The 18,011-nt window shown below is 36.4% G+C and overlaps 1 protein-coding gene across 6 annotated transcripts in view; it reads left to right on the top strand.

The window, feature by feature from the left end:
- SMAD2 (SMAD family member 2) overlaps positions 1-18,011 on the top strand; it is a 92,818-nt gene that overhangs the window by 14,672 nt on the left and 60,135 nt on the right. For 4 of the 6 annotated variants that reach the window (XM_053571415.1, XM_053571414.1, XM_053571409.1 and 1 more), the window contains exon 3: positions 16,532-16,821. In XM_053571415.1, coding sequence (XP_053427390.1) covers positions 16,761-16,821 — 61 coding nt within the window. In that variant the 5' untranslated portion in view covers positions 16,532-16,760. Of the gene's footprint in view, positions 1-14,832; positions 14,959-16,531; positions 16,822-18,011 lie in introns of all 6 variants that reach the window. The other 2 variants (XM_053571412.1, XM_053571413.1) reach the window with 1 other exon arrangement.

The raw sequence follows: 18,011 nt of genomic DNA, 5'->3' as shown, positions 1-18,011 counted from the left end.
ATGGGACAGGGGGCAGAGCTTGGTGGTGATGCTGTGTGGTGGCCAGGTTCCTAATAGGCCACAGACCTGCTGTGCGTTTAGTTTACAGTTCAAGATATGAGGACCGCAGACATAGGGGACTTTAGCTGTAGTATTGTCTTATTGCTTATATATGATCAAATACTGCAAACTGCTGACTTGATAGCTCAATGGAAAGTACAAGGTTTTTCATTGTCATATCCTTTTTTTATTTGTATGATTGAAAACTTTAATTTTGGGGGAAATATTTAATTTTTCAAATAAATATCAATTAAAAATAAAATACCTATTCCTGGAGAAATAAATACATTTAAGAAGATGTGATAACCTTTATGAAGAAAGTTATACAACTTACTAATGGCTATTGAGGCCAAAATAAATGGAAACATCTTCATTTTCATAATAGGAACACTTAATATTATAAATATGTTCTCCACAAATAAATATAAATTCATGACACTTCCAATCAAAATCCTGTAGTGTTTTTGTAGAACTTGACATGTTAAACAAAATAACAGTAACACAAATTTGAATAGTAAAGAGAGTGGACTCATCTTAGTATAAATATCAAGACTAATTAGAAAATTAATTTTAGTTAAAATTCTGTGATACTAAGTGTGAACAAATAGGTTGTTCATAGAAAGCCCATAATTAGGCCTTTATGTAATAGGGATTTATCATGTGACAGGAGTGGCATTGTGAGTTACTGAAAGGTAAGCTTTAATAAGTTGTGCTGATACAAGAGGCTATTCTTATGGGAGATGAGGAGGTCACTGTCTTACCTCTTAAAAACAAATATCTGATGTGTTGTTAACCTAAGTATGGAAAGAAAAGTAAAGCTTTTATATTTAGAGGGGATTCTCCACACATCAGGGTACTTTGTGCCTCATTCCTCATTTGTAAATAACAGTACTTATTATAGTACTTCTAATGAGCACATTCCATGAATTCATGCTTACTGGACTTTTAGACTGTTAAGCCCTCAATAAATGTTTCCTACTATATTTGGGACAGAATGGGATTTCTTTGAAAAGAAGCAGAGTCATGTCATTAAAGATTTTAGATTAAAATATAAATTTGTACGTTCTGAAAGACAACATAAGAAAAGGAAAAATCAGTCTAAGGATTTGGAAATTTTTTTTTTGTGATATTCAGTGATGGGGTTTATATCAGAATAAAAACAGTAAGACAAGTACAGCGTAGTTGAAGACTGCAAAGAATATAAACTGTAGTTTAAGAAAACATGCAGAGAATGCTATTTGTCAAACTATTGCAGAGTTATAACTTAATGGGCTTTATTTACTACAAGTTCAGGATGATTAGATCTCTTAACCTAATTGAAACTTTCCAGTGAGTAATTTTAGAATCCCAATTTTACTGAGGTGTCATTTGTTAAACTTTTTTATTCAGCTAAATCTTCCTGTTCTTTTGAAATCTATATTATATAAGTATCACTTATTGCTGGAATTAGAAACAGACTTGGCATCTGAACTTATATTTCAACTCTTGAAGATGTTGAAAAAATTTCTCCAGTAGAGAGCTTGCTGCCACACTATGAAGAAAAATCTGTGTTTTATAAATGACTCATTCACATTTTGATAACAACTTGATCATAAATCTAGTTTTCTTATTTTCTTCCATTTGTTTTTATTTACGAACATACTGCTATTCCTTGTTAACCTACATTTGATCTATTTACATTTTTAAAATATTGGCTAAATAGAATTCATTAGTTATTTAAAATAAATGCTCACCTTGTTGAAATATATTACCATCATTACCAACAAATATTATTTTATTACTATAATTTGAAAATCCTCCAGAGAGATAATTAGCTAGATGTCAGCCAACCATAGTTACTAAGACATGAAAAGTTAAGGCTGGTAACTGTAAGTGTTCACCTAATTCTAAAGTGGTTATAACTGCTGCTATCAGATACCAGACAGTGAAATCGTGTGGTAGTTCCAGGTCATGTGATCATTGGATGGCCTAGAATAGGCTGAAACATGGTATTTTCATTTCCATGAAGAAAAAAAATTGAAAAGGTTTTATAGAAAACTTTAGATCCCCAAGAGTATAGCTCGAGTCATAGGAAATATGTTTCCTAACAAAAGTGTAACACAACTGTTTACTTAGGTTCTTTCTAATAGTGGGAATCCCTTTCATTCTTGATGATGATACAGAAATTTAATTTTTGTTCATTTTCTTAGGCTAAATTCTTATGAATAGAATAACTGAGCCAAAGATGTAGATACTCTAGGTAGATTGTTTTTTTGTAGAGACAGAGTCTCACTTTATGGCCCTCGGTAGAGTGCCATGGCCTCACACAGCTCACAGCAACCTCCAACTCCTGGGCTTAAGCGATTCTCTTGCCTCAGCCTCCCAAGTAGCTGGGACTACAGGCGCCCGCCACAACGTCCGGCTATTTTTTGGTTGCAGTTTGGCCGGGGCCGGGTCTGAACCTGCCACCCTCGGCATATGGGGCCGGCGCCTTACTGACTAAGCCACAGGCGCCGCCCTAGGTAGATTGTTTTTATATTTTGCCTTTTCTGTTAGTTTTTCGCAAGCAACAGGGATCACTTATGGTAACTTAGAAAGAGGATTTGTGCTAAGGATGAAGTTGGTATGGAACTGAAATAGGCTTGAACAGTCCTTGGAAACCAAACCTAGGGATTGGCTGCTCTATTTTTTTCAGGACTACAGTTGTGCTACCTAGCTTGGGCACACTCTTATTTGTGCACTGAGTACCTTTTCTCCTCAGTCTACTACATTTTATGTTGTCTCCTAGCCCTTAAAGATTTACTTGTGTAAAGGCATGTATAAAACTGACCTATAGCCTTAGCCTTTAAGTTTGCTTCTCTTTGTTCCAAGTAGTGATTAATGTAGTATTACATGCTGCTCAGTTGCATTAGATAGTCATGTCAGTTATCTTTGAGTCCTCCTTTTCCCTAAACTATACACATCTAGTTGGTCAGTAGGTTGTGTGAATTGTTTATGCAATGACTGAGTTAATTTCCTATCATTAGCACTAATTTCTGTCTTCAGCTTTTTTTTCTGGGCTGGCCTTATTCTCCCCTTATCTCTTACCCCTGCTGGTACTCCATATTCTAACAATAACCTAGATTTTTTTTGTCATTCCTAGAATGTTTTCTGTTTTTAGGAAATATGCTGAGCTTTCTCCCTAGTATACTACCTCTTCAGACTTCTGCTGTGGTGTCACTTTTGTAACATCTTTCTCTTCCAGAGTTTGAATTAATCACATTCTCTATGTTAGGATAGGACTGTGTCATATGCTATTAAGGTTTATATAGTTGGCTTCCGTAGGTATACTTTGTGGCTCAGTGTAGGAATTCAGCAGGGGCCAAGGGGTAGTCAAGTATACCTTTTCCTGCCTGGTAGTCCCAAATTTCTGGGTACTGTATCATTACATGTGTTTGATGGAATTTTGTGTTTGCTTTATTTTATTAAGTTGTAGCTTAATAGACTGTAGTGCTTATTCATGTGTATTATAAGGTATACCACTATAGACAGGGCTACTGTCAGGTTCTCATGGTTGTGCCTTTACTTCCCTTAGAAAATTCCCTAACTTTGTGCAAACCTCACTTTCCTGCCATTCGTATTCGATTGTTAACGAAGGTCACCTAATCCTATTTATTGGCTCCTTTCAATTTTTTTTCTTTTAGAGGCAGGGCCTTGATCTGTCACCCAGGCTAGATACAGTGCAGTGATTTGATCATAACTCACTATAGCCTCAGACTTCTAGGCTCAAGTGATCTCCTGCCTCAGCTTCCTGAATAGCTGGGACTGTGGGTGCATGCCACTATGCCTGGTTAATATTTTCTTTTTTTGGTAGAGACAGAGTCTTGCTGTGTTTCTCAGGCTGGTCTTTTAAATCCTGGCCTCAAGTGATCCTCACCTTGGCCTTCCAAAGTGCTGGGATTATAGGTATGGATCACCATGCCCAGCCTCTTTTCACAATTTTGTTAGCAGGACTGTCATTGTCGCCAATGCAGCATTGTTATATGGAATTTCTTGTATCCCTAAAAAAGGGTTTATGCTGCCAAATTTATGAAATTAAGCATAGTATGTTGTTTCTTCCTAGAGACCCTGGAGACAGTCTCCTGCCTTGAATTTGAGGACCATTTATTATTTTTCCCTCTTTGGGAGAGTGTGACCATTATTTCCTAGCAAACTATGTTGAAGCCTAAGGAACGTTTTTTTAAAGACCATTTTTGAGAATGGGTCTTTTGAGAATTCAGAATCTTTTTTTGAGGTTACGCTTAACATTTCTTTTTTAGTAAATGTACAGTTGACCCTTGAACAACATGGGCAGTTGAAGCTGCACAGTGAAAGATCTGCATATAACTTGTCTCTCCCAAAACTTAATTACTAATAGCACTGTTGACCAGAAGTCTTATAAATAACATAGTCAGTTAACACTGTATTTTGTATTGTACATATATTATAAACTGTATTCTTGCAATAAAATAAGCTAGAGAAAAAAATGTTATTGAGAAAATCAAAGGCCATGCATGGTGCCCCAAGCCTGTTATCTTAGCACTTTGGGAGGCCAAGGTGGGTGGATTGCATAAACTCAGGAGTTTAAGACCAACCTGAGCAAGAGTGAGACCCCCATCTCTAAAATATAGCTGGGTATTTGTGGCAGGTACCTGCAGTTCCAGCTGCTTGGTAGGCTGAGGCTAGAGGATCTCTTGAGCCCAAGAATTTTAGGTTGCTGTGAGCTATGATGCTGTGGCACTGTACTAGGGTGACAGAGTGAAACTGTGTTTCAAAAAAGAAAATAGTAAGGCTGGGTGCAGTGGCTCGTGCCTATAATCCCCAGCACTTTGGGAGGCCAAAATGGAAGGATCACTTGAGGCTAGGAATTTGAGACCAGTCTGAGAACAATAGTGAGACCCCTTCTGTATAAAAAAAAGAAAGAAAAAAATTAGCTGGGCCTGGTGTTGTGCATGTGTAGTCCTAGCTACTTCGTAGGCTGAGGCAGGAGGATTGCTTATGCCTAGGAGCTTGAGGTTGCAGTGATCTACAAGGACACCACTGTACTCTACCCTGGTCAACAGCAAGATTGTCTCAAAAAATCAATAAAGAAAATTGTAAGGAAGAGAAAATGTATTTCCTATTCATTATGTGGAAGTGGATCATCATAAAAGTCTTCATTCTTGTCTTCACTGTGAGTAGTCTGAGAGGAGGAAGAAGAGGAGGAGTTGATTTTGCTGTATCAGGGGTAGCAGATTAGAAGAGGTGAAGGAGGCAGAAGGGGAGGCAGGAGAACCAGGCACACTTGTGTGACTTTACAGGAATACATTGTAAATTCTCCTTGAACTTTCTGCTTTTTTATTTCTCTAAAACCATACCAATCCTCCTCCTATCATTTGAAAAGAAGTCAAAAGCAGTCTTGGATAATTGGAGCCCTTATACCAGATTGTCTAATGTCAGTTTGTCTTAAGGCATTGCTTTTTCTGTGTCATCTTCCTCCCTGTCTGGCACTGATTCAGAAGCACTTACCTCCATCAAGTTGTCCTCTCTTCATTCTTTTGGTTTGGTGTTTTAGTTTTAAGATCTGTGTCTTGAAACCCTTCACACAGCCCCTCACCTTATTTGAGCCATTTCCACAATATCTTTCATGATTTCCTTGATTGGCTCTGTTGTGAGTCCTATGAAGTCATGCTCAATATCAGAACACGGTTTTTTCCAGCAGGAATTTATTGTTTCAGCTTGATGGCTTTCCATGATAGCAACGATGGCATCTTCAATGGTGTAATCATTCCAGACTTTCATGATGTTCTATTGGTTCTCTTCCATAGCTTTGACAATCCTTTCCATAGAGTGTCATGTGTAATGAGCCTTAAAGGTCTTTAAGACTCCACTGATCTAGAGACTGAATGGGGGCAAGTATACCACTTTGGCACCTTTGGTGTTGAACTCATGGGGCTCTGAGTGGCCAAGGATATTGTCTTGTAGCAAAAGAACTTAAAAAGGCAGCCCTTAGGGACTTCAGGGATAACTCATCAATGGATCCAGTCCAGGAAAAATGTTCTTATTGTCCAGTCCTTCTTGTTGTACAACCAAAAGACTGGTATTTATCTTTTCTTTTCAAGGCACAAAGGATAGCAGCTTTATCAGGGCAATCCTGATCATAAACCAGACTACATTTGCATAAAACAGTAGTTAGCTTATCCCTTTCTGCCTTAAATCCTGGTGCTTACTTCTCTTTCTTAATAATAAATGTCCTTTGTGGCATCCCAACCCTCACCTCCCTGCCCCCAAACAGGACACTTTCATCTGCATTAAAAATCTGTTTAGGCAGATACCCTTTCTGCTCAATAATTTTCTTTCTTTCTTTTTTTTTTTTTTTTTGAGACAGTGTTGCACTATGTCACCTCGGTAGAGTGCTGTGGTGTCACAGCTCACAGCAACCTCAAACTCTTGGATTCAAGCGATTCTCTTGTCTTAGCCTCCCAAGTAGCTGGGACTACAGGTGCCTGCCAAAACGCCCAGCTTTTTGTTGTTGTTGTTGTTGTCATTGTTTAGCAAACCTGGGCCAGATTTGAACCCACCTGTCTTGGTGTATGTGGCCGGCACCCTACCCACTGAGCTACTGGTACTGAGCCACTCAATTGTTTTCTTAATGGCATTTGGGAACTTAACTGTTGCCTGTCTCTTCATTGGCAGAAGCTGCTGCTTCCATTACATTGGCATTTTTTAAGCCAAACCTCTTTTTAAAATAAGACCATCCTTTGCTGGCATTAAATTCTCTAGCTTTATATCCTTTATCTTTCTTTTACTTTAAGTTGTAACTTCCTTTTTCTTGAAGAGTCTCTACGTGCCCCTTTTTTACAGCAATCCTGCACCCACATAAAAGCTACATTTTCAATGCTAGATAAAAAGGTTTAGTAAAAAAGTGCAAAGTTTTTGTACCTGCAGTGACTGGCTCACAAATTTCTTTCTTTCTTTTTTTTGTTGCCCGGGGCCAGGTTTGAACTCAACTATCTCCAGGATATGGGGGCCAGTGCCCTACTCCTTTGAGCCACAGGTGATGCCCCAAATTTCTTTTTTTATAGTTAGTCCTTATGTTGGATTTATTCATCTTGAAATGGCCAGCAACCACAGCTGTAGACCTCACTCATTCTACAGACCACATCAAACAATTCAACTTCTTATTCTAATGTCATGACTTTTCTGCTTCTTGGGAGCACTTCCAGCATTACCAGTGGCACTTTGTATGGGTTCCAAGGTGTTATTCAAGGTTTATAATATTGCACTAAATATGATGAAGAATATGGGAGAACCATGAGAAATCACTTTTTACTGTGATTTTGCTTGAGAGATGAACTACTCGTGCAATTGATTAGCATCACCTGGTGTTTTAAGCCGATACAACACTTGAGCTCATTGCAGTAACAGCAGGAGGTGGTTATGAAATTATTGCAGTGGTATAGAATGTACTACAGTTAATTTAATGCCATATCTTTAGGATTGTTTACATTTCCCTTAACTGTAAATGGCACCATGTTTGGTCTGTGTTAGTGTGATAAGTTTTGATAAATTTTCACATTTTTATTTATAATAGATGTGTATATATTTTGTGGTAGTAAATAATAAGATAGAATAGTATCTAAATATAATGCATTTCTGATATACCTGTTTTTTAATTATTTTTGATATTTCGTTGCTCTTTAGTTCATCTGCGAGTTTTTTCAAATAGTTGCAAATTTCCAAAAATTTTTCCAATAGAGTAGCACCCCCATAGTTGGCCTATCTCTTCAAGTTGACCTAATTTTCATAGACGAGACATACACCACGTGTACATATTAGTACAGTAGGCCTCGTTCCTTATGTTGACCACATCTGTATGTTGACCAATTTGTTGCAGTCCCTTGGGTGATCAACTTACAAGAGGTTCTACTGCAAACTTACTGAAAAAAATTCACGTATAAGTGGACCCACACAGTTTATACTTTTGTTGTTCAAGGGTCAACTGTATAGCTCTGTTGCAACAACAATACTGTCAGTACCTCAAATAAGTTTGTGAATGGATATCATTTGGGCTCTCACTTTCCTCAAAACAATACTACCTCCCTCCTCTGTACCCCATCTCATCCTCCCTCTAGATGTCCTTGCAGAGCTATCTGCATATTGAGGGTAGACACCTAGGCTTTCATCTTTGGTCAATTGCAGCCTTCTCTCTTTTGAAATTGTCAATGTGCACTGGCATATTGAAGATTTTGAGACATTCTTAAGTACAGAAATCTATTTAACTTTGTTTAGGAATTCCTTTATGTATTTGTTCAGAAATTTAAAAAAATTTTTTTTGAATTGTAATATATATCTGATGAAATGCACAAACTTCAAATGTTCAGTTCTGTGAGCTTTGATAATTGTGTACTCACACATGACCTCTCAGGAAACAATTTTATCACCCCAGAAAAGTACTTTGTACCACTCTGTCCAAGCATTTCCATTTCTCTTCTCCAGTGCCTCTGAGACAGTCATTTTGACTTTTATCATTAGATTAGTTTTGCTTGCTGTATGAAGTCATAATGTTATCAGTCTCTTTCTCTCTATATATTTTTTTAATTTGTTTGTTTTGTTTTTTGTCCAGCGTGATTTTTAGATTCACCATATTTTAGAGCACATGACCCCTTTGTAACAATGAAAATACATCCTGCATATCAGATATTTACATTATGATTCATAACAGTAGCAAAATTACAGTTATGAAGTAGCAACGAAAATAATTTTATGGTTAGGGGTCACCACAACATGAGGAACTGTATTAAAGGGTCATGGCATTAGGAGGCATTAGGAAAGTTGAGAACCCTAGGTGTATAAGTAGCTAACTCATTTTTGTTTCTGAGTAGTATTCTCTTGTATACCACAGTGCTGGGGGTGGGGGGGTTGGTCGATATTTTGGCCGTTGTCAGTTAAATTATAAATACAGCTAGTGATATGGCTACTATGAACATTCTTGTACAGGTCTCTTTATGTGGACATGTGTTTTTATTTTTCTTGAATATATGTAGGAGTGAAATAGGGTACATAAATTTTTTTAGAAACTTGACAGTTCTATAGATGTTATAGTTGTTTCACGTGGTCGGCTGAACAGTGGTCCCCAAGATATTTAGCTTCTGATCTTCTGAATCTTTGAATGCTATTTTATATGGCAAAAGGGACTTTACAGATGTGATTAAGGATCTTGAGATGGGGAAATTATCCCAGATTATCTGGTTGGGCCTTAAATATAATGGCAAGTACCCTTATTAGAAGGGGGGTAGAGGGAGATTTGACTACAGAAGAGAAGGAATACGGAAGCAGAGGTTGGAATGACGTGCTCTGAAGATGGAGGAAGGGAGCACAAGCCAAGGACTACAGGCAGCCACTTAAAGTTGAAAAAGTTAAGGAAATGGAACTTCCCCTCAGGCCTTCCAGAAGCAACCAGCTCTGCCAACACCTTGACTTTACTCCATTGAAACTGATTTTGCTAAATTTGTATTGTTATAAGGCACTGAATTGGTGAAATTTGTTTATAGCAGCAGTAGAATGCTAATACAGGTATACTCTATCTTAACCCAGCACTCTGCTAGGAGAGACCATATGTGGGCCTCTCTTCTGTGAAGGCCCAACGCTTTGTGAAATGTAGTTCTACTTAAATTACTTTGCATCCTCAGCTCTCTAATGGTTCAGAAAAACCATGATTTTGTAGCTTATCTGGCTAATTTTGATAGGATGAAGGCAGTTGTCTATTGTGACTTTCTATATTCTAATTAAAAGTGGCATTCCTCCTATGAAATACTTTTTAATATATAGTCTGTGATAATATATCTTATAAAATTTATGTTTCATCCTGGTTGATTTTTTTGTAAAGTATTTCTCAGAGCTGGGTTTCTAAATCTTTTCCATTTTTCTGAAATCTTAACTCTCCAGTTCTGTCCTCAAAGTGGTAGGTGATTTTGTCTCTTATTTTGAAATTAACGCCATCCACATCAAATTATTTGAACTCATAGATTTATAATTGGGTAAAATTTACCATTAAATTGGAATGAGGATTTTTTTGGCTAGGATGGAGTAGTTCCCTGTAATATAAGACTTTATGAAACAACTAAAAAAGCCAGATAACTTACAAAATTTATATATTTAGAGATAGAAAAGTGTGGAAATAAAAAATGATTAAAAGAAGTAAAACTCTGGATCTGGGGGAATACCTTTAGTGACTGAGAGGTCTGCAGCTGAATAGTTTTCATGGACACAGAGGGAGGCCTTTGAGCTGGAGCCTGAGTGGCAATGTGGAAATGTGAAAGGCCTTTAAACACAGGGAAAGAACCTCCTAGATGTATTTGCTAAATTCCACAGTTCAACTGGGCGGAAGAGCTAAGCAAGAACCTCCGAAGAAGAGATTAGAATTTCTTCTAGTCCTATAGTGGTCAGATAAAGATTCTCTAGGGGAAGGGCCGTTGAGAACAATAGGTGAGAGTTGAAAGCCCTTGAGGAAGTGGCGAATAACATATTGAGGATGTTCAATGACACACCCAGTTTCTTCCTCTTCTAGACTTTTGCCAAATTCTAAAGCTGCTTAGGCTAAAGAGCTAAACCAGAAATCTTTTAAAAACAAAGCAATTCTTAAGTATCTAGGGACCTAGAAGATAAAGATGTAGCCTTTCACATGTCCCTTGGAACAAGAACAAACCAAAGGTAGTCTTGTTTGTAACAAAACTACCAATTAGCAATGTTGTGTGATTCTGGCATTATAGGGGAAGTAGTATATGTGTGAGGCCTTAATAAATAAAGGATGAATAAGGAACTATCTAGGGTAACTACTAAATGAATGTCTTAATGTAACAAGTGACTAGAAAGAAACTGAATAATAGAATATGAGAAATTCAAAAGGCATTGAAAAACAGGCAACAAAATTAGTAATTGTATTAAATGGAAATGGGCCATATATTCCAAGTAAATGGCAAAAATTATCAGACTGGACAAATAACAATAACAATCCCGTAACTATTTGCTTCTTAAAAGAGACATATCTTAAATAGAAATACCCACAAAGATTGAGAGAAAATGGTGGAAAACACTAATCCACAGAAAGAAGTTATGGCTGTATTAATCTGCCAAAGTAAATTTTAATACAATGAACATTAGAAAAAGAGAATCTCCTTTATAATGGAAGGGGATTGAGTCACTAGAGTTATCACAATCCTAAATCTGTATCAAATAATACAGCGTGAATGCCTGTTAAACAATTTTTAAAAATTTTGAACAAAGTGGACGAATACATAATCCTGAGAGAAACAGGTATATAGAGGATGTGTACATTGCAGTTAACATACCTGATCTGGTTGTTAACACATAGAACATTGAAACCATTAATGGTAGAATTAACCTTTTTTCTTGCATGTGGAAGTTGTATCAGAATTTACCATATGCTGTGCCATAAACAAAGCTGCAATAAATTTCATTGGATTTTAATATTAATAACTGAATATAGTCTTTGTATTATTATAAATAACAATTAATAAAGGATAACTAAAAGATCCAAATGCCTGTAAATTAAATATTATACTTATAAATAATCTATGCCTTAAAGAAGAAATTATTATGGAAATTAGAAAATATTTTGAAGTGGTTGAAAATGAAGATGAACTGTTGTGAACTGGAATGATGGTAATGTAATGCTAGGATGAAATGCATGGCCTTAAATCTATGTATTAGAAAAGAAAGAGCTTTGTTAAGAAGGAAGAAAAAGACTAGCAAATGAAATGTAGATAGTAGAAGTAAGGAACTAACGAAGACAAGAGCAGAAATTAGTAAATAGGAAGTTAATCCTACAGTAGAGCAAATCAAAGCTAAAAAAGGAGTTGGTTCTTTAAAAAAGTTTAATGTAATTAATAGTCATTTGGCAACTACTCAAACAGGAGAGACAGAACACAAATAAATAGTACATCTCTACAGATCCTGTAGTCATTAAATAGAGTAAGAAGAATTTGTGAAAGTTTTATACCAATTAATACAGGATAGGGAGAATGAAGCAGGCATTTTGAATAGTTAGAGCTAGACCATTCAATATGGTAGGTACTATCCTTGGGTGAGTATTGAGTACTTGAAATGAGGTCAGTCTGAGTTGAGTTGTCATGTAAGTAAAAAATATTCAGCGTATTTTGAAGGCTTAGTATGAAAAACCGCATAATCTCATTAATATTTTTTATATTGATTGCATGTTGAATGGTAGTATTGGATTAAATAAAATATATCACTAAATGTCACCTTTTTTTGTTTCTTTTTGTTTTAATTTTTAGGTTTTTTTAAAGAGATGGGTCTTGCTTTGCTGCCTAGGCTGGACTGTAGTGATGTGATCATAGCTCACTGCAGCCTCTCACTTCTGGGTTCAAGTGATCCTCCCACTTCAGCCTCACAAGTAGCTGGTACTACAGGCAAAAGGCCACTAAACCTAGTTAGGTTCCCTTTTTTTTTGTATAGATGAGGTCTAGCAATTTTGCCCAGGCCGGTCTGGAACTTTTGGCCTCACTAGTCTTTGACCAGCCTAAGGAATTTTTTTTTTTAATTCTTCCAGCCCCTGTAGTTTAGCATAGTGATGCATATCCAATGAATATACAGTAGATTGATCCTTTATAGTCCTTCAAGGGACTGTAACTGGTCAACATGCAAAAGTGGTCAGTATCGAGAGTGAAGCCTACTGTACATGTGGTGCATGTACAGTCTATGAAAATTAGGTCAATTTAAAGAGGTGGTCAATGTAGGGAGAGGTGATCAACTGTGGACATTTTGCCATAAATGACTATATTTGTATAAAAGCAAGATTTTTAGTGTTAGAGAAAAGGAAATGAGGACAAATCGTACTTCATAGTGGCATGAATGGTGCTGCTTCTCTCCCTGAAGATAAATTCATGTCCTATTTCTCAGAACATGTATATTTGTTTGGAGTAAGGGTCTTTGATGATGTGATTAAGGATCTTGAGATGAGATTGTCCTGGATTATCTTGGTGGGTCCTACATCCAGTGATAGATGTTTTTACAAAGGACACACAAAGAAGAGACAGAAAAGAGAAGGTGAAAATGGATGCAGAGATTAGAGTGAGTGATGCAGCCACAAGTTAAGGGAAGCCAAGGAATGCTGGGCAGCCACCAGAAGCTGGAAGAGGCAAGGAGGTGAGGGGTAGGCTATGTCAGTACTCTGTCTTGGACTTCTGACCCCAGAACTGAGAGAGAGTAGGTTTCCGTTTCTAAGTCATCAAGTTTGTGGTAACTTGTTACAGCAGCCTCAGGAAACCAATACAGATGTAAAGTAAAACCCCTGGAATTAAGAAATGAATCCATGAAGTCACATTACCTTTTTTTTTTATTTCGCCTTCAAAGACCACAGAGTTGTTTCTTGGCTGCAGGATCCTCACTTAGTCCAAAATCTTCACATACTCAGGTACTATAATCATGCCAGTGAAACCTGCATATAAGAAAAGGCAGCCCTCTTTATAGGGCTGTCTTCAATCTGTCTTTGGTTGAGAAAAATTCATATAGAAGTAACTTTCACAGTTTAAATTGGTGTCATTCAAGGTTCAATCCTAGTTCTGCCTGCTGAAAAAGCTGTGAAGCACTGAGTGCACCTAATACCCAAGTTGTGATTTCTGCATGCTTCACTAAGCAGCAGCAGGCAGGGTTTTTTAGAGTAATAGCTGTTTAAATCTAGGAATAAGAAATACGTACAATGAGCTTGTAATAATTTGGTGCACTAGAAAACAAGAAAAATGTCAGACTACTAGATTCATACTCAAAAGATCAAATTTGAGGGAGTTCCCATTGCTAAGGTTTTTATTACCAAAAAGAGCAGTAGAAAAATTTATTATAAATGATCGCAACTTGTTGAATATATTTAAAACAAACAAAACAAATGATTCGTTTCTAATGATATGATCTCCACCTCCTTTCCCCAAACCTTACTTAGATATCATTGGAAATAGGGCATTGGTTTCTTATTCTGAAAATTTTACAATTAAAATGAGAGTCTTGCATTTAACCTGACTTTGCTTAAATGAACTATATTTTAGGATAAACATATAGCCAAATTGATGAGAAGAATTTATGAGAAAGAATTACAGTGAATAACAACTGTAGGTGGAATAGAACTAGAGAACAGTCCTAATAAAATAATGGATTCGAGCAATGATCATCAATGAGTGAAAATATTGAAATAAAATATAATGGGAGGTTTATAATATACAGAGTCATGTTGTATGTCAACAACTAATCAATCTTAGCTTTGCTAAATTGGACAGTAAAACATTATGGGCCTTGTAATGTGTGATATGAACACACAGCATTGATTATGATAGCTGAAATTAAATCTAAGTGCATAGAGCTAACTTCCATTTATAGGATAGAGGAACAAGTTAATGACACTACAAAAAATTGGCCAATGTAGATGTAAGGCAGTCATTCTCAACCTTCCTAATGCCTCAGTGCATTTTCATTGTTAAAAAGGAGTGGCGTCCCACAGGTTGAGAACCGCTGATGTAAAGTCTTCTAGAGAATGGATGACTTTTCTCTCCTAAATCGTTTTAATAAAGGAGGAAAAAGGAGGAGGGGGGAAACTACTCTAGATTAAAAAAGACTTAGGGTACATACTGTCCAAATGAATCGTCAACCTTGTTTTGACAAACCAGCTGTAAAATGAAATTTTTTTAATCAGCCAGGCACATGATTATGACTGGCGTTGTAGATGATTTCGATGTATGATAATGATTAGGAAAGATAATCTCTCTGGCCTAAATCTATTTTTAATAGATGGATTCTGAAATATACAGAGATGAAATGATGACATCAGGAATTTGCTTTTTGGGTTTTTAAGAAAAATTATGGTAAACCACGTTTCACTCATTTTGTAAGTGGAAGAAACAGCTATTTGAAAAGGTAAATAACACATGTAAAAATGATTTTTAGCACGGTCTTCTGTACTAAGTCAAACTATCAATCAGCTCAAGTAAAGACTTCCTCCTATCAGGAATGACATAGTCCATTGACATAATAGATCTAGTGAATTAAGCAAGATGAAGATGATATATTAAGAAATAAGAGCTTCAGGCCAGAAAGAGCTGAAGAAAGTTCTTAGGACACCAGTAAAAGAACAGGTCATAGTACTGTACTGTGAGTTCAGTCTGGAATTGGAGGATACAGAGCTTTATGATTTGAGGGCTAGAAGAGAACTAGTTGATTTCTGATGCTAAGTGGAAAATTTAATTGAGGGACTGGTGGGAAGTGTGAAGAATTTGTGGTAGGTGTATAGAAAGCTAAGCAATTGAAAAAGTAAGGTAGTTAATTCTGGACAAGACAAAACATTGTACAAAAAGAAACATGGTAGTTTACTACTGATCTCATCCGTTAACTGTGTATACATAATTATATAATTATAGTTGGGAGATAATTTTCATAGTTGGATGAAAAGTAAGCGATTTAAGGGAACTAAATCCTCATTTCCATATAGATAATACTAAATTTTATATTTAAATAAAATAAAATAAAAAGATTTTAAAGAATTGTACCTATATGTGGGAGAGAAAGTATATTGAACTTTACTCACTATGCACATTGTTGCTTAGATAAAAAATAAAAATATGTGTTAAAAAAGAAGAGACTGGGGCGGTGCCTGTGGCTTAGTCGGTAAGGCGTCGGCCCCATATGCCAAGGGTGGCGGGTTCAAACCCGGCCCCGGCTGAACTGCAACAAAAAATAGCTGGGCGTTGTGGCGGGCGCCTGTAGTCCCAGCTACTTGGGAGGCTGAGGCAAGAGAATCGCTTCAGCCCAGGAGTTGGAGGTTGCTGTGAGCTGTGTGAGGCCACGGCACTCTACTGAGGGCCATAAAGTGAGACTCTGTCTCTACAAAAAAAAAAAAAGAGACTGACTTAAAGGTCCACTCAAAGGCAAGTGAAAGTAAACCAAACCTTTTCTAATTACTTTTATTTCTTATTATTTATTTATTTATTTATTTATTTGGCCGGGGCTGGGTTTGAACCCACCACCTCCAGCATATGGGGCCAGTGCCCTACCCCTTTGAGCCACAGGCACCACCCTTATTTCTTATTTACATCATACTTGATGCATTTCCCCCTCATTATAATGTTAGATTTTGTTTTTGATACTTATTCAGTCAATTATGAAAGTTTAAAACTTTGGAGGGAATAGACTTATACATTTTTTATGTATTTTTATTAAGTCTTTTGAGAATAGATTAAAATCCTAAAAGGTAAGAAAAACTTTTTCTGTGAAAATATTTTTAAAATTAAGAATTAAAGGAGAGTTTGTTTCCATAATTTCTTCAAATTAGTGAAGATGACATTTTTATGGCTAGAGAACACTCTAGAAAGTTTGGTCTTAAAAGTAACAATTTGGATTTCTGTATCATTTTATAGTTTGCTTTCTATAGTATTGAAATTGTTACTTGATGTTAAAGTTAGTTTGTGTATCATCTTTTTACTGTCTTTGCTAGGTTTGGCACAGGAGGCTGTTCCTGGTGTTGTGGCTTGCTGCCTTTGGTAAGAACATGTCATCCATCTTGCCATTCACTCCACCAGTTGTGAAGAGGCTGCTGGGATGGAAGAAGTCTGCTGGTGGGTCTGGAGGAGCAGGAGGAGGAGAGCAGAATGGGCAAGAAGAAAAGTGGTGTGAAAAAGCAGTGAAAAGTCTGGTTAAGAAGCTAAAGAAAACAGGACGATTAGATGAGCTTGAGAAAGCCATCACCACTCAAAACTGTAATACCAAATGTGTTACCATACCAAGGTAAGTGTCATTAGATCAGATTCTTGTAAATTGTGTAGGGGAATCTGAAGGAAAGTTATTGAATTTGTGTTCAAGTAATCGGTAAATAGTGATGATTAAAATACGACTTTTTAAACTATTGTTTAAATATTTTTCTAGTTGATGTGTTTATTTTACAAGTTGTTTTCTTGAGCAATGAGGTTTAATCAAGCAAAAGAAGATATTTAGATTTATTGTTCGGTCTTCATTGCCTAAATTTGTGTTATCCTCATGTCTACAGGTTGATAGTATTTGAGTAAAAAGTGAAAGCTTTGTTTATATGTTACTTCCTTAGTAGTGACTTACAGTTTTCTCCTCCCTTGGTCAAAACTTTAATCAGTAAAGAGTTAAAAGAGGCTGCTAATTTATTTTTAAATGAATTTTAAATAGTTTTTGTTTGAGTTGCAGCATTACTTTTTAGAAAGAACAATGTGGAAGGCAGCTTCTTAAATGTTGTAGGTAGTAGCTAGAACCTGCTTGAAGACTCACCTCCTATTGGAAGGACCTGTTGCTTAAGAGGTTGAAGGTTTCTGAGTATAAAATTAATCATATACAGATAAGTACCACTGTCAGAAGTATTGTTTTTAATAAAGTGGCTGGTGGTTTTTTAAATGTTTTACTATTTCTTACATACATTACAGGTTTGGGGAGAGTATCAGAAACAGAGAATTCTTTAAAATGAGTGCAGTATCATAGGTGTAGACTAGTGAACAGCACATGAAACTTTTTCTTGATTAGTTTTAGTGAGTTTTTAGTGAGCTGTAAGACATACATCCCTGATGCCTATAGACTATAGATCCTAGTAATAGCAGTCGGTCCACTTGCAAATGCTTATAATAAAATGTTTCCTTCTTTGGTAGATTATCTCTTTGTTTCTTGATCAAATAAGGGTCATTCTTCTTGGTTTATTCTTTTCTTCTTTTACAAATGCTTTTTGAGTGCCTGGCATATGTGAGGCACTGTTTATAGACATATGGGGAAATGACGAATGAACAAAACACAAGGTTCCTGCCTTTTAAAGGGACAGATATACACAATAAACAAATGAGCAAAAAAATATAACGTGAGATGGTATTGAAGAAGGCAAGAAATGCAGTGATACTGAGTAATAAAAAAGCTGCTTTGGCTTGGATTGTGACAACTTGAGCAGAGCTCCCAAGAAGCAGCAGCTA

This window comes from Nycticebus coucang, chromosome 19 (genome assembly GCF_027406575.1).
Source record: "Nycticebus coucang isolate mNycCou1 chromosome 19, mNycCou1.pri, whole genome shotgun sequence".
NCBI classification, from domain to species: domain Eukaryota; kingdom Metazoa; phylum Chordata; class Mammalia; order Primates; family Lorisidae; genus Nycticebus; species Nycticebus coucang.
Note: the sequence above shows the minus strand (reverse complement) of the source record. Positions and strands in the feature narration are given on the sequence as shown.